This window comes from Saccopteryx bilineata, chromosome 1 (genome assembly GCF_036850765.1).
Source record: "Saccopteryx bilineata isolate mSacBil1 chromosome 1, mSacBil1_pri_phased_curated, whole genome shotgun sequence".
Classification (NCBI taxonomy): Eukaryota; Metazoa; Chordata; class Mammalia; order Chiroptera; family Emballonuridae; genus Saccopteryx; species Saccopteryx bilineata.
The window spans coordinates 121,475,866-121,496,243 of NC_089490.1; the positions used below are offsets into that span (position 1 = coordinate 121,475,866).

General features: G+C 37.7%; 1 protein-coding gene across 8 annotated transcripts in view; it reads right to left on the minus strand.

Annotated features, from left to right (window-relative positions):
* ABCC9 (ATP binding cassette subfamily C member 9) overlaps positions 1–20,378 on the minus strand; it is a 152,099-nt gene that overhangs the window by 90,535 nt on the left and 41,186 nt on the right. For all 8 annotated transcript variants that reach the window (XM_066264640.1, XM_066264658.1, XM_066264631.1 and 5 more), the window contains exons 15-16: positions 10,843–10,951; positions 6,029–6,133 (exon numbers count right to left, since the gene is read on the minus strand). In XM_066264640.1, coding sequence (XP_066120737.1) covers positions 6,029–6,133; positions 10,843–10,951 — 214 coding nt within the window. The remainder of the gene's footprint in view (positions 1–6,028; positions 6,134–10,842; positions 10,952–20,378) is intronic.

Sequence of the window (20,378 nt, forward strand, 5' to 3'; positions counted from 1 at the left end):
GCATGATCATATCAATAGATGTAGAAAAAGCATTTGACAAAATCCAGCACTCATTTAGGATAAAAACTCTCTGCAAATTGTGATTAGAAGGATCATACCTTAATATAATAAAAGCCATATATGACAAATCCACATCCAACATCATACTCAATGGACAAAAACTAAAGGTGTTTCCCTTAAAATTGGGAATAAGACAGGAATGTCCACTTTCACCACACATACAACATAGTACTACTGGAATTCCTAGCCATAGCAATCAGACAAAAATATAAATAAATAAATGAATGAATGAATGAATGAATGAATAAATAAATAAATAAATAAAAGGCATCCAGATTGGAAAGAAGGAAGTAAAGCTGTCATTTGCTCATTACATGATATTATACATAGAAAACCCTAAAGATTCCACCAAAAATTAGATCTAATAAATGAATTCAGCAAAGAATATTGAACTGGGATGCTGAGGACCCAGGTTCAAAACCCTGAGGTCACCCGCTTGTGTGCAGGCTCACCAGTTTGAGCGTGAGGTCGCTGGCCTGAGCATGGGATCATAGACATGACACCATGGTCGCTGACTTGAGCCCAAAGGCTGCTAGCTTGAAGCCCAAGGTCACTGGCTTTAGCCCCAGGTCTCTGGCTTAAGCAAGGGGTCACTTGCTCTGCTGTAGCCCCTGGTCAAGGCACATATGAGAAAGCAATCACTGAACAACTAAGGAGCTGCAATAAAGAATTGATGTTTCTCATCTCTCTCCCTTCCTGTCTGTCTGTCCCTACCTGTCCCTCTCTCTGTCTCTCTCTGTCCATCACAAACACCAAAAAAATGGGTAAAGAACTTGAGTAGACATTTCTTCAAAAAGGAAATACAGATGGCCAATAAACATGAAAAAATGCTCAACATCACTAATCATCAGAGAAATGCAAATTAAAAACTACAATGAGATATCACTTCATGCCTGCCAGAATGGCTAATCAACAAACAAGCCCTGGCAAGAAGAATTTGGAGAAAAGAGAGTCCACATTGGTGGAAATGCAGACTGGTGCAGCCACTGTGGAAAACAGTATGAAGTTTCCTTGAAAAGTGAAAAATGGAACTGCCTTTTGACCTAGTCAACCCACTTCTGGGAATATAGCCTAGGAAACCCAAAACATTAATTCCAAAAATATATATGCACTGCCCCCTTCCCCCATGTTCATTGCAGCATTATTGACAATAACCAGGATCGGGAAGCAGCCCAAGTGCCCATCAGTAGATGAGTGGATAAAAAAGCTGTGATATATTTACACAATGGAATACTACTTAGCTATAAAAAGGAAAGAAATTTTAGCTTTTGCCACAGTATGGATGGACTTGAATATTGTTATGCTAAGTGAAAAAGGCCAGTCAGAAAAAGACAAATCCCAGAGGATCTCAGTTATATGTGGAATCTAGTAAACAAAATTATTATTTTATTATTTTTTTTTTGTATTTTTCCGAAGCCAGAAATGGGGACACAGTCAGACAGACTCCTGCATGCACCCGACCGGGATCCATCCGGTATGCCCACCAGGGGGTGATGCTCTGCCCATCTGGGGCGTTGTTCTGTTGCAACCAGAGCCATTCTAGAGCCTGAGGCAGAGGCCATAGAGTCATCCTCAGCGCCCGGGCCATCTTTGCTCCAATGGAGCCTTGGCTGCGGGAGGGGAAGAGAGAGACAGAGAGGAAGGAGAGGGGGAGGGGTGGAGAAGCAGATGGGCGCTTCTCCTGTGTGTCCTGGCTGGGAATCGAACCTGGGACTCCTGCATGCCAGGCTGATGCTCTGCCACTGAGCCGACTGGCCAGGGCCAAGTAAACAAAATTAAACTGATGAACAAAATAGAAACAGGCATGGATACACGGAACAGACTGTCAGCCGTCAGAGGGGAGGGCTTTGAGGGTTTGGATGAAAGTAGGTGAATGGATTAAGCAAAAAAAAACCACACACACTCATGTATATAGACAGATAACTGTGTGCGATAACCAGAGGAAGGGGAGATGGGGGTAGGCGTAGGTGGGCAAAGGAGGGATAAATGGGGTCAGAAAGAGACATTGCTTAGGGAAGTCGGCACACAATGCAGTGTGTAAATATTGTTTTGTTGAGTTGCACACTTGAAACCTGTATGGTTTGTGAATCAATATTACTGCAGTAAATTCAATTTTTTCTTAAAAAAAAGGACTAATCTTGCTCATAAATCAATATTTTGTTTCAAAACTACAAGTGATGAAATGCTAAGTACATTATTTTTTTGGAATTTAGCAGAATAGATTGGTGATATCTAAATTGTTACTAAATATATCCCTAAAAACATCTGATCCACTTTTTTTAGAGTGAAAAAGTAGTTTGAAATAGCTAGATTGTGTTTTTCCAAGTAGGTTTTCTCTAGCTTTTAAAATGTGTGGCATTTATGCATGAAATAGCCATCACATCGATATGCAGGAAATCAGTCTTGGAAAAAAGGTAGCAGGGAGAGATAAATTATTCATTACTTTACATATATTTGCTAAGCACCCACTCTGTGTGAGGCACTGTGCTGGAATTGAGGTAGACTACAAAGAAGGTATAATGCACCTTCCCCATCCTATGGAGCTTGCTATCAGATGAGTAAGAAAACCATGGACATAAGTGTAAAAAAAAAAGTCTTCACAGAAAAAGAGACCTTTTAACCAGTTTAGGAAAAGATACTGAATTTTAATGAAGGCATTTCTGGATAAAGAACTGAAATATGCAGGTACAAGATCAGAAAACTATGAATCATATTATAGAAATAATAAAGGAGGCTAAGATGGGGTGTCAGATATAATTCCCAAGTGACAATTAGTGCTCAAAGAAATTAAACAGCCTCATAGGCTGAGGATCCCTTTTTCTCTAAGAGAGTAAATAAGGAGACTAAAAGAGGTGTAAATATAGAAAACTGTCAGCATGGAACCGAGAGAGGTCCTACATGACAAACTTTGTGTTTTCAGTGAATTGGGAGTGAAGGTTATCTGAAGAAAGAGGGGGCAAACGGAGAGCTAGGAGATGGGAAGAGAGTGGTAACAGCTGAAGAGCTAGTGTAGATTATAGAAAATAATTCTGATGAGAGACATGCCAAAGAATTACCAAGAACTACTGAGGGTCAACAGAGGTGGAGATAACAAATCCGTCACTCCCAATTTGGACCATTGTGTCATTTTCTCCATTGTACCCAGCAACCTGCTTATAGGAGTATAGAAGGCACCAGGTTGGATTTGCTTACAGAAAGGTGCTAAAGAACTGGAAGAGAAAAAAAAAGACTCAAGTTACTGGAGGTTCAATGAGGTTAAAGAACAGTAACAGTGAAGCTGACGTTGTGAGAGAGCTGGAAGGTGGGATCTGATGTAAGGGACTGACGGGTGCTATGGAGTCTAGGATTTCAGAGAAGCAGCATCTCCAGGAGATGGCCGAGTGTGAACACAGGTGAGGCTGTGCAAACGGAGTGGTGAGAGATTTAAGGGGTTTCTGGACTGGGATACAAGATAAGCCGTGTACTTGGAAGTTTCAACCACATCCATGCGTGGCACCGACTAAAATGAACTAGAAAACAGATAACCGAATCTTCAGGGAAATGGGGGAGTGCAGCTAACACATAAAAGGATAGGTACACAAATGATCATCATTGTATGATCTGTGATAGAGGGAAGATGAAGGCAAACCCATTGTCCATCACTAGGGAATAAGCAGAATACAGTGATGCGTGTTACAGAGTACAGTAGTGCAGGCAGAGGGAGCAAACCATCATAAAGCATTTCAGTAAACCGAAATCACATTGATGCTCATGACAAAATGACATACTTTACAGGGAGAGGAGTGAGTTTAAGTGCATATATCGAACACATTAGGGCTGGTACCACAATGGTGGGGGATAGGGAGAGAGAAAGGAGAGACAACAGCAATGTGTGTGTTGGGGACCTTGGGAGAGAACTGACATTCTTTAATTGATGGTGGCTACATAACTGTTTACTTTTTCACTTGATGGTACATAATATGTTTTGTTAGGTACACAATTAACATAAAATGTGTCAGTTCACAACCTACTAACACATTATATAATTTCCTAGAAAACTAGTAGAATTATTTTAAGTGATGTACAGAAATTATGTATATATTTAAAGCTTTATATTATTCTAATGTACAGCCAAGATTAAGAATCATTATATCTCTTTAAAATTCCAAGGTGACATATTTTATCTTCTAAACAACCATACTAAAAGGGCATCTCCACTTCAAGCATGGCAAAAAAAGCCATGGCTCAGAGGCAAAGTAATTCCCCCCAAAGTCACACATCAAATTAATGGTTGAGGGCCCTGGCCGGTTGGCTCAGTGGTAGAGCGTCAGCCTGGCGTGCGGGGGACCCGGGTTCGATTCCTGGCCAGGGAACATAGGAGAAGCGCCCATTTACTTCTCCACACCCCCCCCTTCCTCTCTGTCTCTCTCTTCCCCTCCCACAGCCAAGGCTCCATTGGAGCAAAAATGGCCTGGGCGCTGGGGATGGCTCCTTGGCCTCTGCCCCAGGCGCTAGAGTGGCTCTGGTCGCGGCAGAGCGACGCCCCAGAGGGGCAGAGCTTCGCCCCTGGTGGGCGTGCCGGGTGGATCCCCATCGGGCGCATGCGGGAGTCTGTCTGACTATCTCTCCCTGTTTCCAGCTTCAGAAAAATAATAAAAAAAAATTAATGGTTGAGGTATGGCTAACATAGGCTTACTCCACCCACTAACACATTTGCTCCAATTTTAAGTGCTTATTGTAGATATTATTCCAGGCAATAAGAAATGAGAAAAATTAAGGGCAGCCCTTGGCTCTACTGTATATCCCACTGAGCCTTCCTCACTCTCTCATTGGCTAGGCAGTATAGGGAGTTGGATAGTCTAGAGCAGGGGTCCCCAAACTATGGCCCACGGGCCACATGCGGCCCCCTGAGGCTATTTATCCGGCCCCCGCCGCACTTCCAGAAGGGGTACCTCTTTCATTGGTGGTCAGTGAGAGACGCAAAGCATGGCATCGCTCACATACAGTACTACTTCCAGTGACGTGGGATGCACGCCTCACGGCTCCAGAAGCACGTCACATCACTTGTTACATCTAGCAGTGACAAATATGGAACCGGACATTGACCATCTCAGCCAAAAGCAGGCCCGTAGTTCCCATTGAAATACTGGTCAGTTTATTGATTTAAATTTACTTGTTCTTTACTTTAAATATTGTATTTGTTCCTGTTTTGTTTTTTTACTTTAAAATAAGATATGTGCAGTGTGCATAGGGATTTGTTCATAGTTTTTTTATATAGTCTGGCCCTCCAATGGTCTGAGGGACAGTGAACTGACCCCCTGTGTAAAAAGTTTGGGGACCCCTGGTCTGGAGCTACCAAAACTTGGACTCGGCTGGCTCCTAAGTCTAGAGGCCTTTGGCTACTGCAGGCATCTGTTCCAGTCCCTACACAGCACTGACTCTCCCCTGCGGCTTAGCTGAACCTGCCTGTGTTCCTCTGGTGGCCTGTTCTACCAAAACACATGTGCCTGGGAAGAGTACCAAAAGCTGAGTTTAAAATTAGATCAAACGCAGTAATGGGAACCTGGCTGAATGCATGCAGCACTGATCTAAACTTTTCATGGTTGAAGACAGTTACTATCTCACTTATTTCCTTAAAAATGGATTTATAATATTGGTGCTTTCTATAAATTAATTTACTTGGTAGATAAACATAAAAGTATGAGGAAAATTATGCTGGATACTAGCTTCTAATGCAGACTCAAAAAAAAAGGCTCACTCTCAGGCTTTTAAAACATACTGTTGAGTGAGGCAAAACTGTGGCTGGGAGGTAAGGGAGGACTGAGAATTATGAACTCATCAGAATATATATATATTTTAATGTTGCAAGCCTTAGCGATCACTGTAAAAAGATTTTGAAGCACATTTCAGGACACATTTGATGAACTTTACAATAAAATAGTAACATAAATTTTTTTTATTCATATAAGAATCTAGGAAGGAGAATAACCTTTATTGCAATATCCTCTGACTCCGCAGGCCGTAGACGTCGTGTGGATTGCTCATAGCTGTCCAGGTGATATCTTCCAGGCTGTTTCCTGTTTATAGTTTTGGGCTGTTGCATTCCAAATGGAAAAGAACACAAGTTGAAACTTCATGAAAAAGATGAGGTTTTACTGAACTTACATTGCTACTTCACTTGAATTCCAAGAAAAAGAAACAAGTAAAGTAAACGTCATATTTAAACTATTTCAATGGTTCCTTCAAAATAAAAGGCAAATTATAACAAAAAAGTATTAAGCTCTAATTTTAAATATAATTCACAGCTTTATAAACAAAATGAAAATACGAAGGTATGCTGCTTACCAATGATGGAGATTAACCCCAAACTAGGTTTTGGATATTTCTTCCTGAGCTATCTGGATGAATATACCCAGGCAATAAAAAACTGTGTGTCAGAGCAAAAGGCATGCAAACTAACTCAGGTTGAACCTTAATCTACTTGTTAGAGTATCAGGCTTGTAAATATCCCAACAGTACATATTTTTATTACACTCTGAATCAAGAGGATTTTGAATTTCATACACTCACTTAAATCAGATTAGGATCCATTGTGGAGTGAGAAAAAGTATAAAGATCTGAGATGTTTCTGCTCAAACATGTATATTATTTCATAAGGAGATCCACGTGCATTGTAAAATGATACAGTCTTTCTCAAATTGACTAGATCATTGACTAAATCAAATTGACCAGAGCATTGTTTCTAGTCGAATGACTAAAGCATCCATAATAAAGAAGATGCCAGTTGAAATGGGATAGTCTTCAGATACTTAAAATTAAGTTAGGGCATAAATACAAATTTGTTCTTCTCTTTTGAGTTTAATTTCAAAGGATAAAGACAAATAGATAAAGGGAAGGTAGCACATTCAGCTTTTTAAGCCTCTAGCACTGAAAAGTTTATAAGCTTAAAATTTGTCCTAGGAATCAAGTGAGCAAGTATTTCAACATAAATAGTTATATATCTTACTTAAATACCTTATAGAGATTATGAAGGCTAAACAGTAATACTGTATTCTTTAAACTGATAAATGACCTATGAAAGCAAAGAATTCTAGGACTGTGAAGCTCTTTTGGGGGTAGGGGGCTTAGAGTTATAGATGTAGCTTTTTGAAAAATCCACTGAGCTCTACTGTCAGAATTAGGAATGTACTCAAATAATCAGTAACTTAATCCAAACAAGATACTGCTCTTCCATTTTCCATCAACCAAATATCACACTATCAAATATGCTACATGCAAATAAATTTACAGGTTAAAATGCCACTTAGAAGTATAAGTGGTTCTGTCACACAGAAAATGCATTTGAACTTTTTAAAAAAGATTGTTTATGGAATTTTAGTTTAATTTTGTTTTTCTTCTCACAGTCTGCACAGATAACCTTGGAAACTCAATGCATGAGATGCTATAGAAAGTCACTATCATTTAAGCTGAGTATGTTTTCTACACAGGATGGATCTATACCTATACATATATTCAATGTCTTCTAGAGTAATTCTATAGTAGTATTGCCCCAAGAAGTTCAAAAGGAATGACTTCATTTTCTTCACATAACTAGGGAGAGGGTGGGAAAAAAAAGATGTGTTGACAGAGATTTGAGTTGGAGTTCCACAAATGTAATTTGAAGAGACTTTGGCTCTAGAATGTCACTAATTCTCCATGGAGATTCTACAGCCAAAACCACTTAGCTCTAAGCTTTTACAGAATACATAGCATCTTAAGCTCTCTCAAGAAGGAGTTTCCATTAGTGTCATTTTCAAGCACACAGCTTTTTTCACTCCATTTTAAAAAGTTTGTCGTTTGTGGTTTGGCCCATCAGCAGTGATGAATGACCCTGAAAGACATCAGAAGTCCAGTCTGGTTTCAATAACCCTGAAGATATTGGATGCATTTGAAGGGGATTCTTTTTTCCTTCCAAAAATCTTTTCTCAGTTCAATTTTTCTTCTATCCCTCATCTCATACAAAAGATTCTTCAGATTTCCCTAACTCCACAAACTTGACCTCCTTTATCCCCTTTCGAAAGGTCATCTAACTCTGTTCATTCTCATATCTTTGAAAGATGATTTAATAAGTCATTTGGTCATCTCTTATCATCCAAAGTGTGACAAGGCTGGTTCTAATCAAATGCTTGACTTTCTTGCTGCCTCAAAGTATAGACACTCTATAATGATTCTTATCTTTGTGTCTATGTCCACACAGCAGCAAACAAGCATTTTGAGGCATTGTTCTTCTAGTGTCTATAAGCACGGGCGATAGTTTCTTCTAAGACAAAAGTCATACCTGCTCAATAAAATAACTTAACAGAGAGTAAAAAATAACTTTAGGAAAACATAATATAAAAGCAAACCTAAATATAGCTAAGTGCTCTTCTTAACTTTTTCAGTGTTTTTAAACTTAATGTTGAGAAAAAATTAATATTAATTAATTGTCAATAAAGGCTTTCCAAGCCTCAATTAATTCCAGTCAGCAGAGTGCATGTATTTTTTTGTTTGGTTATAAAAATGGTAAATGAATTCATATATTTCTCTAATAATAACATGAATAACTAGTATTAACTTACAACATAACTCATTTTAGAATAACATCTATTTTACTGTGATGAAATATACATATCACTTTATAGACCAGAAATTTTCAAACACACCTCTCAAAAGTCTAGTTCTATTGAGTTAAATATTATCTAATGGCTAGTAACTCCTCTATTTAAAACTCCAATGCTGAATTTTCTTCTTGGATGTCAATACATATCTAAAGATTATCTTGTGTAAAACATGCCTCTTGATTCCACCTCGACACAAACCTACTCATTTCTCAGCCTATATCAATTAATGATTCCACCATATCAATTAATGATTCCACCATATTCTCAGCAGTCAAGCCAATAACCTGACTTATCCTTGAGTCCTCTTCCTCCTTTATCCTCTCCATCCTATATGTTAGCAAGTCTTTGTCAGCTCAACCTAAAAAATGTATGTTGAATTTGATCACTTCCTCACAATGTCCACTGAAACTGCAATTAAAACTAATTTTTTTAAGTAAGAGGAGATATTGAGACAGACTCTCACATGCACCCTGACCAGGATCCACCCAGCAACCTCGACTGGGGATGATGCTTGAATCAACCAAGCTATTTTTAGTGCCTAAGGCTTATATGCTCAGAACAAACGAGCTATTCTCAGCACTCAGCACTCAGCACCCAAGCTAATGCTCTATCCACTGAGTCAACTAACTAATTTTATCCATTATTTCTTGCCTATGGTATAAGGACCTCTTCACTGATCTATCTGTTCTACTCTTGTCCCATTGATTATTTTCTACCTGGTAGCCAAAGTGATCTTTTAAAAATACAAACAAAATTATATCAGTCCCTACTTTACAACTATCCAATGGTTTCCTACTACATGCTAATAAAATCTAAATTATTTCCATAATCTAAGCAAGGCCCTTAATCCTTGTTCTTACTTTGTCCTTTCTTTCCCTTCCTCACCAGGCTTCATCATAATGGTCTTCTGTTCTTTGAACACTCCAAGTTAATTCCCATCTCAGAGTCTTTGCAGCTGCTAGTTCTCTGCATGAAATGTTCTTTTCCAAGATTCTCTTAGAAAAGTTCCTATTCTTCATTCAACTATCAGCTCAAATGCCAGTTGACCAACCTGTTTCGAGTATCCCTGTCACTTTCTAATACCTACTTTTATTTTCTCTCCACAACAAAATTATCTTGTTTTTTACTTGTTTATCATCTGACTCCTGCTTCAAAAAAGCAAACTTTGTGACAAGAAGAACCATGTCTTGCTTGTTCATTGCTACATCTATATGTTTTGGTATAAAGTATACAGTAGTCTATAAATCTGGAAACACAGATAAATACATAATCCATGTCATAGTACATGTGATACATGACAAAATAATATTGACTGTATTTCCAACCTTTAAGTAGATACTAAGTATTTGTATAATGGATGAATATACTGGTTCAAGAGTTACAATACTCAAGTTTTACTTCTGGTTCTGCCACTTACTAGTATTTTCTGACTTTATTCAAGCCAAATAACATGAAAACTCAATTTATTAATTGGAATAATAAAAATAGGCAATGTAATGTAATACGTTAAGTGAGTCAAAAGAATGCATCATAAAGCACTTTTTAAATTAAAAAGTGTAATACAGCTAAAAAGTATTATAAGAATATGGTGCAGGAAATGTAAACTGATTTTGTATTATTTTTATATAAAGCTTGAGGTACAATCTCTCAATTCCTGCTTAAATTGAACATTTGCTGTTTTGGAGATATAAAGTACATACAACATAGGAAATATAGTCAATAATAGTATAATAACTATTTGTGGTGCCAGGTGGGTACTAGACTTCTAGTGACACAGACTAGAGGTCAGAGGATCACTTCATAAGTTATATAAAGTCTAACTACTGTGCTGTACACCTGAAACTAATATAATATTGAATGCCAACTGTAATTGAAAAATAAAAAATATATTGTTAAAACAAACAAACAAACAAACAAAAAGAATGTGCTTATTATTTTGGGATAATTCTTTGATCATTTATAAACATAAGCCTTATACATTTATTGACTGATTTTCGATTTCTGAGGTTTGTTGTAGAAGTAGGTGGCAATCAATCTTCATATAGATTAAAGTACAGGTTCTTCATATAGATTAAAGTACTGTTTGTTATTGCACCCATTTAAAATCATCCATTCTTAGGACTATTCCCTATTCACTGTTTCCATAACAAGAACAAGTACTTACGACTCCAGTGTGTTTCTTACAAGACTCAAAAGGAAGAGAACCATCACCAGTTCGCCAGCTGTCATCACCAATCTCATCACTCAAAAGAAACTCATTCAACTTTTGAACACTGAAAAAGCAAACAAACATAAAGGGTTAAAAATAAGACCACCAAAAATGAAATTTTACTTAAATAAACAAACCCTTCCACCCTCATTATCCTGTTGAGCAAGCAACTCTTGGAGTCCTGTCTCAAGACCAACTGGAAATTAAGCTCAAATGAACAAGAATCCGTAAGTGCCTAGGTATGATGGATTCCCAAGACCTGGGATTTTAAATGCTAAATCTAGAAATATCTCAGACAAACCAGAACCAATCTATCACCTTAAATTAGTTGAATTTCTTTTGTACTGGTTTTATTTGTTAGTTAGTTAGTTTGTTTGTTTTGCAGTTGTAATCCTCATCAAAGACAGCAGAGTTGGAGAGAAACTTGAAACAGGGTGGCTAAAAATAATACCAATGAGGAAAGTACTCATTATTTTAATTATACAAATGAAGGGAAATAAGGTACAGAAAAGTTAAGTAATTTGCCTAAAAGCATTTAGTATTAACACAGAGATCTGGGGTCTGTGGGCACTGCATTATGTGGCGTAAGCATCGTACATTACACAGATTTCCTGAGCTGGATAAGAAGAGGGCCCTCTAGAGATCAGGTACTCAAAATGCTGGCTGAGGACCAGCAGCAGCAGCATCTCCTGAAAGCTTACTAGAGACAGAATCTCAGGCCCCACCCAAGACCTACTTAATCAAAATACTCATTTTAACAAGATCCAGAGATGCTTCATAAGCACATTACAGTTTAAGAAGGCTGTCTCTAGAAGACTGGTCTGCAAAGTTTCTTTATTATGAACTGGGCACAAAACTCCCTGGTTCTATCACTTCCATTCTAACTTTTTCAAAATAATGTCAGAGGATTAGAAGAAAAAAGAAGAAGAAAAAGGAAGAGGAGGAAGAGGAGGAGGATGAGGAGAAACAAAAACAATAACATGATTTGAAAATATCCTCTATAAATAAAACATTAAAGAAAAGTCTATAAAGTTGCAAAACAAATGTTCATTTTAGCATTGTAGAATGGGACAAACTAGCTTGGCACATTCAACATAAACCACAGGGAAAATATTGCCTTTCTAGTAGAACACTAGAAAATATATACTGTATATTTGAAATAAAAGGTTTCTTCTTTTTTTTAATTTGAGTTGTAGTCAAGTTAAGTGCCTCCAGATAGGTCTAATTTTATTTTGTGACATATAAATAAAATAAAGAAAAGTAAATTTAATTCAGTCTGTAGCCCATGAACTTGAAGCCCTTCATTTTCACATGTTATAGAAACTGTTTCCTTTCATTGAAAACATAAAGGTCGATAAAATTCATTGGGGCAATCTATCTATTAGCTTCCAAATTATATTTGCAGAGAACTAAATGAAATAATTTCTTTAATTGATTTTAGTGAGAAAGGAAGGAAAAATCTGAGAGAGACAGGAATATTGATCTGTTCCTCTGTGTGCCCTGACCAGGGATTGAACCAGCATCCTCTACACTTCTGGACAATGCTCTAACCAACTGAGCTATTTGGCCAAGGCTAAAAGAGATCATTGTTTAAGAAGAGCTTTGCTTGAATAACATTCCATTGATTTCTATGTTACAGTTTATTTATTCATCCACCGATCAAAACTTTGGTTGATAACATTGTTTAACTATTGTGAGTAATGCTGCTAAAAACTCAGGTGTACAAATATCTGTTTAAGTCCCTACTTTCAATTCTTTTAGGTATATGCCCAGAAGTGGAATTGCCACATTATGTGCATGAGGAACTGCCATACTGTTTTCCACCATGCCACAGGGCCATACTATTTTCCACAGTGCCATACTGGTTTCCACCATGGTTCTGAAATTCTTGACTCACTTAAACATATTAGTGTTATGACAAATGAACCTTGAAGACACTACACTAAGTAAAATAGGCCAATCACACACACACACACACACACACACACACACACATTGTATAATTCCACTTATACAAGATACCCAGGATAGTCAAATTCATAGAGACAGAAAGTAAGTGGTGGTTACCAGGGACTGGGAGGAGAGATAATTGAAAAGTTATTGTTTAATGAGTACATAGTTTTGATTTGAGAAGGTAAAAGGTATTCTGGAGATAGATTGTGGTGATGGTTGCAAAACAGTATAAATACACTTAATGCCACTGAACTGTACACCTAAAATGGTTCAAATGGTAAATTTATGTTATGTATTTTACTGCAATTAAAAAAAGAACCTCAGACCCAAAATAAAAGAGAAAGAGTTAGAGCTTTGGTTTGTGTATTCTTTTTAAGTCTTTGATGCAAAGCCTGACCATATTTACTGCTCACAAAAATTAGGGAATATTTTGAAATGAATATGAAGCAATAAAAAAATTTTATTTTTTGATTTATTAAACAATAACATCAGAGGATGAAAGAAAGATGGCAACAGAGTAGACAAACATTCCAACTGCCACCTTCCAGGACCAAATGGAATTACAACATAATTTAAGAACAATCATTCTGAAAAACCAACTTAGGACTAAAGGAAGAGGATTCTATAACCAAGGATCACCGAAAAAGCCACACCAAGACTGGTAGGAAGGGTGGAAATGCGAAAAGGCTTGCCCTGCTCCCAGGAGTGAGCAGCGGCCCGGAGGGACTCTCACAGTGGGGGGGGTTGCCCTCAGAGGTGGGGGTCCTCAGCCCCAGGCCTGGAGACCAAGTCTAGAGCCCCAGAAGAGGCATCCAGACAACATTTAGCTGTGAAAAGAGCCGGGTTTCTGTTGGTGAGAAAGAGACACACCTCTCGGATGCAGATTCTGTTTTAAAGGGCCTGCACAGAAAACATCGTTCACAGCTACTTACCAGGAGCTCTGGCAGGAGAGCTGAGAGGAATGGAGTTGGAGGAGGAGAGTGTAAAGTTGGAGGCCCAGGGAGAGACACTGTGGGGGACAGCCCCCCGGAACCCCTATGCTGAGTCATTCTCCAGTACTGCAGTTGCCATCTTTCTTGGGAGGAGCAATCCCTTCTGAGTGGCATCAGCCTGGGGAAAAGTGGCTGCTCTGCCCTCGGGAGTCTTTCCTACCCCAGACATGGTGACGAGTCGTTCTAAGAGGACAGGAGGCAGGCGGCACAATAGTGACTCAGTTTTCTGGTGTTGAGACCAGAGATCCCCTCCACACTCTCCCGTGTTTATCACTGGTGCTTCCACCTCACAAGAGACTGAGCTGAAACTGTCCAGAGAGGGGGTAAACCACACCTCTGGGTCTCAGAGGCCACACCCACTTAATTCCTGTGGCCATACCCTGCTGAGGTCTGTGAAAAAACCTGGACAGATTGACACCTGGGGCTGAGGGGCAGAGCCACACACAACATCCTTCCAAATCCCTGAATTGTAGCAGGCTCTAGACTCTAGCAGAGGTTTTTTAAGTGGCTGAGCCCAACAGGCAGCAAGCAGACTGGCTGCAGGAGGCAAGACTCATGGAAACTTGGTGGTTTGACCAGATTTTCCCCAGGACCAGAGAGGGTAAAAGCCTGGCCAGCCAAAAGGAATAAACGTACCCACAAAAAGACCAACTGCATCTAATACTCATTTAATAATACAACAAAAGGGAAAATATTACCCTCAAGAAGCATTCCTAGAACAAGGAAAACAAGTGGCCTGGAGGACACTACCACCAAGCCCACCTTCTTCATAAAAACCACACAAAAATTTTAAAGTCAGACAGTGCTACCTAATACAGACAAAATAGGAAGATAGAGAAACGAGACCCAAATGAATCAACAAGAGAAATCCCCAGAAAAAGAACTGAATGGGATGAAGTAACCAAAATACCAGATGCAGATTTTAAAACAATATTTTTTAAGATGCTCAAGGATCTTAGAGCAACAATGGACTGACATAATGAGCACCTAAATAAAGAGATAGCAAGCATCAAAAAAACCCCAAAACATTTAAATCCTAAGAAAAACCCAGTCATAAATGACAAATACAATATCATAAATGAAGACAGCACTAGAAGGAATTAATAGCAGGGTGGATGAAGCAGAGGATCAATCAGCAATTTAGAGGACAAGCATGGAAGCAGAACAGCAAAAGAAAAGAGGCTCAAAAATCTGAGCAAACTCTAAGAGAACTCTATGACAACATGAAGAGAATCCATATCTGCATCATAGGGATTCCTAAAGAGAAGAGAACAAACAAGGAATAGAGAGCCTGTTTGAGAAATCATAGCTGAAAATTTCCCTAAATTGATGAAGGTTAAAATCACACAAGTTCAAGAAGCACAGTGAGATCCATTAAAGAAGAATCCAAGGAGGCCTACAGCAAGACACATCATAATAAAGTGTCAAATTTAAGAGATAAAGAAAGAATACTAAAAGCTGCAAAAGAAAAGCAGTTAATTACCTACAGAGGAGCCCCTATAAGGATGACAACTGAATTCTCAACAGAAACACTTGAGGCCAGAAGGGATTGGCAAGAAATATTCAAAGTGATACAAAGCAAGAACCTATAACAAAGACTTCTTTATCCAGCAAAGCTATTGTTTAAAATTGAAAGAAAAAAAAAAGCTTTCCAGACAAAAAATAACTCCAAGAATTTATTACAACCAAACCAGTACTGCAAGAAATGTTAAAGGGCTGGCTGTAAAAAGAGCAAAGAAAAAAAATCGAGAAAAAGGTGATTGTAGATTTAAAGAATAAAACAGCAATAAACAACTACATATCAATAATAACCTTAAATGTAAATGGATTAAATTCTCCATTCAAAACCCATAAGGTAACTGCATGGATAAGAAAACAGGACCCGTACATATGCTCTCTATAAGAGACCCACCTCAGAACAAAAGATACACCTAGACTAAAAGTGAAGGGATAGAAAAAGTATTTAATGCAAATGAAAATGAAAAAGAAAAGCTGGGGTAGCAATACTTAGACAAAATAGACTTTAAAAAAAAAACTATAGTAAGGGATAAAGAAGGTCACTACATAATAATAAAGGGAGCAATCCAAAAGGAGGATATAACCATTGTAAACATCTATGAACCTAATATAGGAGTACCTAAATCTATAAAGCAGATTTTGATGGGCATAAAGGGCAAGATCAACAGCAATACTATAATAGTAGGGGATTTTAATACCCCACTAACATCAATGGATAGATCCTCCAAACAAAAAATTAACAAAAATACAGCAACCTTAAATGACACACAAGAACAACTGGATTTAATAGATATCTTCAGAACGTTTCACCCCAAGCAGCAGAATATACCTTCTTTTCAAGTGCTCATGGTACATTCTCTAGGATAGACCACATGCTAGAATGCAAAACAAGTCTCAATAAATTCAAGAAGATTAAAAGCATATCAAGTGTCCTCTATAATCACAGTGGTATGAAACTAGAAATCAACTATAATAGAAAAACTGAAAGACATTCAAACACTTGGAGGTTAAATAGAATGTTATTAAATAATGAATGCGTTAACTATGAGGTCAAGGAAAAAATAAAAATTTTCCTTGAAATTAATAAAAATAAACGTACAAGTCTAAAGTTATGGGACACAGCAAAAGCAGTCCTGAGGGGGAAGTTCATAGCATACCATAAGAAGCAAGAAAAAGCTCAAATAAACAACTTAACCCTGTATCTAAAAAACTAGAAAAATAACAACAAATAAAGCCCAGAGGAAGTACAAGGAAGGAAATAATAAAGATCAGAATGTAAATAAATGACATGAAAGCTAAAAAAAAAATACAGAAGATCAATGAAACCAAGAGCTGGGTTTTTTTTAAAGGTAAACAAGATTAATGACCCTTTAATCAGATTCATCAAGAAAAAAAGAGTGGACTCAAATAAATAAAATTAGAAATAAAAGTGAAGAAGTAACTGACACCACAGAAATACAAAGGATTGTAAGAAAATACTATGAAGATCTGTATGCCAAAATATTCGACAATCTAGCCAAAATGGATAAATTCCTACAAACATATAATCTTCCAAAGCTCAATCTGGAAGAATCAGAAAACCTAAAAAGACTGATTATAACAAATGAAATTGAAACAGTTATCAAAAAAACCCCAGCAAATAAAAGTCCTGGACCAGATGGCTTCAGGGGTGAATTTGACCAAATATTCTAAGAACTGACATCTATACTTCTCAAACTATTTCAAAAAATTTAAGTGGAGGGAAAACTTCCAAGATCCTTTTATGAGGCAAGCATAATCCTCATTCCAAAACCAGGTAAAGATACTACAAAGAAAGAAAACTATAGGCCAATATCCCTGATGAATTTAGATGTTAAAATTCTCAACAAAATATTAGTAAATTTGATCTGGCAATACATATAAAAAATCATACATCATGATCAAGTGGGATTTATTACAGGGAGGCAGGGTTGGTACAATATTCGCAAATCAATAAATGTGATTCATCACATAAACAAAAGGAAGGAGAAAAATCACATGATAATATCAATAGATGCAGAAAAAGCATTTGATAACATTCAGCACCCATTTATGATCAAAACTCTCAGCAAATTGGGAATACAGAGAACATACCTGAACATGATAAAGGCCATTTATGACAAACCCAGGGCCAACATCACACTCAATGGGCTAAAATTAAAAGCAATCTTCTTAAGATCAAGAACAAGGCAGGGGTGCCCCCTTTTACCACTCTTATTCCACATAGTTCTGGAAGTCCTAGCCACAGCAATCACACAAGAAGAAGAAATAAAAGGCATCCAAATTGGAAAAGAAGTAAAACTATCATTATTTGCTGATGAAATAATACTGTACATAGAAAACCCTAAAGTCTCAGTTAAAAAGCTACTAGACCTGATAAATAAATTCAGCAAGGTGGCAAGATATAAAATTAATATTCAGAAATCAGTGGCATTTTTATACACCAAAAATGCACAGTCTAAAAGAGAAATTAAGGAAACAATCCCCTTCACTAGTTCAACAAAAAATAAAGTACCAAGGAGTATATTTAACCAAGGAGGTAAAAGACTTGTACTCAGAAAATTATAAAATATTAAAAGAAATCAAGGAAGATACAAACAAATGGAAGCATATACCGTGTTCGTGGATAGGAAGAATAAACATCGTTAAAATGTCTATATTATTCAAAGCAATCTATAAACTCAATGCAATTCCTATTAAAATACCCATGACATACTTCAGAGATATAGAACAAATATTCCAAAAATTTATATGGATCCAAAAAAGAACACAAATAGCACCAGCAATCTTGAAAATGAAGAATAAAGGGGGAGGTATCACACTTCCTGTTATTAAATTATACTAGAAGGCCACAGTACTCAAAACAGCTTGGTACTGACATAAGAACAGGCATACAGATCAATAGAATAGAACAGAGAACCCAGAAATAAATCCATGCCTTTATGGTCAATTGATATTTGACAAAGGAGGTAAGAGCATACAATGGAATAAAGACAGTCTCTTTAATAAATGGTGTTGGGAAAATTGGACAGGTACATGCAAAAAAATGAAACTAGACCACCAATTTACACCAGTCACAAAAATAAATGCAAAATAAAAGACTTAAATATAAGTTTCATAAACATCTTGGAAGAAAACATAGGCAGTAAACTCTCCAATATCTTTTGTAGCAATATTTTTGCTGATTTTTCTCCATGGGCAAGTGATATAAAAGACAGGATGAACAAATAGGACTGTATCAAACTAAAAAGCTGCTGCACAGCAAAAGACACCATGAACAAAATAAAAAGACAACCCACACAATAGGAGAAAATATTTGCCAATACATCTGATAAGGGGTTAATAACCAAAATTTACAAAGAACTCTAAAACTCAACACCAGGAAGGTAAACAATCTAATGAAATAATGAGCAAAAGAACTGAATAGACACTTCTACAAAGAGAGCATACAAATGGCCAATAGGCATATGAAAAAATGTGCAACATCACTAATCATCAGAGAAATGCAAATTAAAACCACAATGAGATACCACCTCACACCTGTCAGAATGGCGCTCATTAACAAAACAACACCTAATAAGTGCTGGTGAGGATGTGGAGAAAAGGAAACCCTCCTGCACTGCTGGTGGGAATGCAGACTGGTGCAACCACTGTGGAAAACTTTATGGGGTTTTCTCAAAAAATTCAAAATGGAACTGCCCTTTGACCCAGCTATCCCATTTTAGGAATATATCCTAAGAATATCAAACCACTTATTCAAAAGAAGATATGCACCCCCATGTTTATGGCAGCATTATTTACAATAGCCAAGATCTGGAAACAGCCCAAGTGTCCGTCAGTGGACCAGTGGATTAAAAAGCAGTGGTACATATATACAGTGGAATACTATGTGGCTGTGAAAAAGAATGAAATCTTACTTTTTGTGAGTTCATAAATGGACCAGGAGATTATTATGCTAAGTGAAATAAGCCAGGCAGGGAAATAAAAATATCATATGATCTCACATATATGTGGAATCTAATGAACAAAGTGAACTGAGTGACAGAATAGAGAGAAAGACGGCATGACAGGGACCAGAGGGACAGTAGTCAGGGGGAGGGGGGAATGAGAAGATGGGATCAGAGAAAGTAAATGGATTAGTGAAACTATAAATACATAATACATAGGTATAGATAACAAGACAGCAAATCCTATAGGGAAGAGGGGAGGAAGTTAGGGGAAGGGGGGCAAAAGTGGTATAAAAAGGGACACAGGGGTCCCTGGCCGGTTGGCTCAGTGGTAGAGCGTCAGCCTGGTGTGTGGAAGTCCCAGGTTCAATTCTTGGCCAGGGCACACAGCAGATGCGCTCATCTGCTTCTCCACCCTTCCACCTCTCCATTCTCTCTATCTCTCTCTTCCTCTCCCGCAGCCAAGGCTCCACTGGACCAAAGTTGGCCCAGGCACTGAGGATGGTTCCATAGCCTCCGCCTCAGGCACTAGAATGGCTCCGGCCACAACGGAGCAACTTCCCAGATGGATAGAGCATCGCCCCCTGGTGGGCATGCTGGGTGGATCCTGGTCGGGCACATGTGGGAGTCTGACTGCCTCCCCACTTATAACTTCGAAAAAATACGAAAAAAAAAAGGGACACTGGCATGGGAGTTGAAGGAGTTATATTCAGTGGGACACATGAATCCATGTAAACACAATACATTAAAAATTAATAAAAGTTAAAAAAAAACAAGAGCCTCAGAAAAGCAAATGACAAGTCAAAGAAAGTTGTTTGATTATGCAAATGAGATACAAAACCAACTTTTGTTTCATTGGTGAAAATGCACTGATACAAAAGTCTAAAAGTCCTGGAGTACCTGCACGTCCCCTGACCCCCTAATTTTTGTGAATAGTGTAAACTTGAAAAAATATTAGAAATGCCATGGGAAATCATTTTATTCTTCTTAAATGGCAGTTACTCCTTCTTTACTTTTTTTTGTTGAGGTATAATTGACATATAACATATTAATTTCAGGTGTA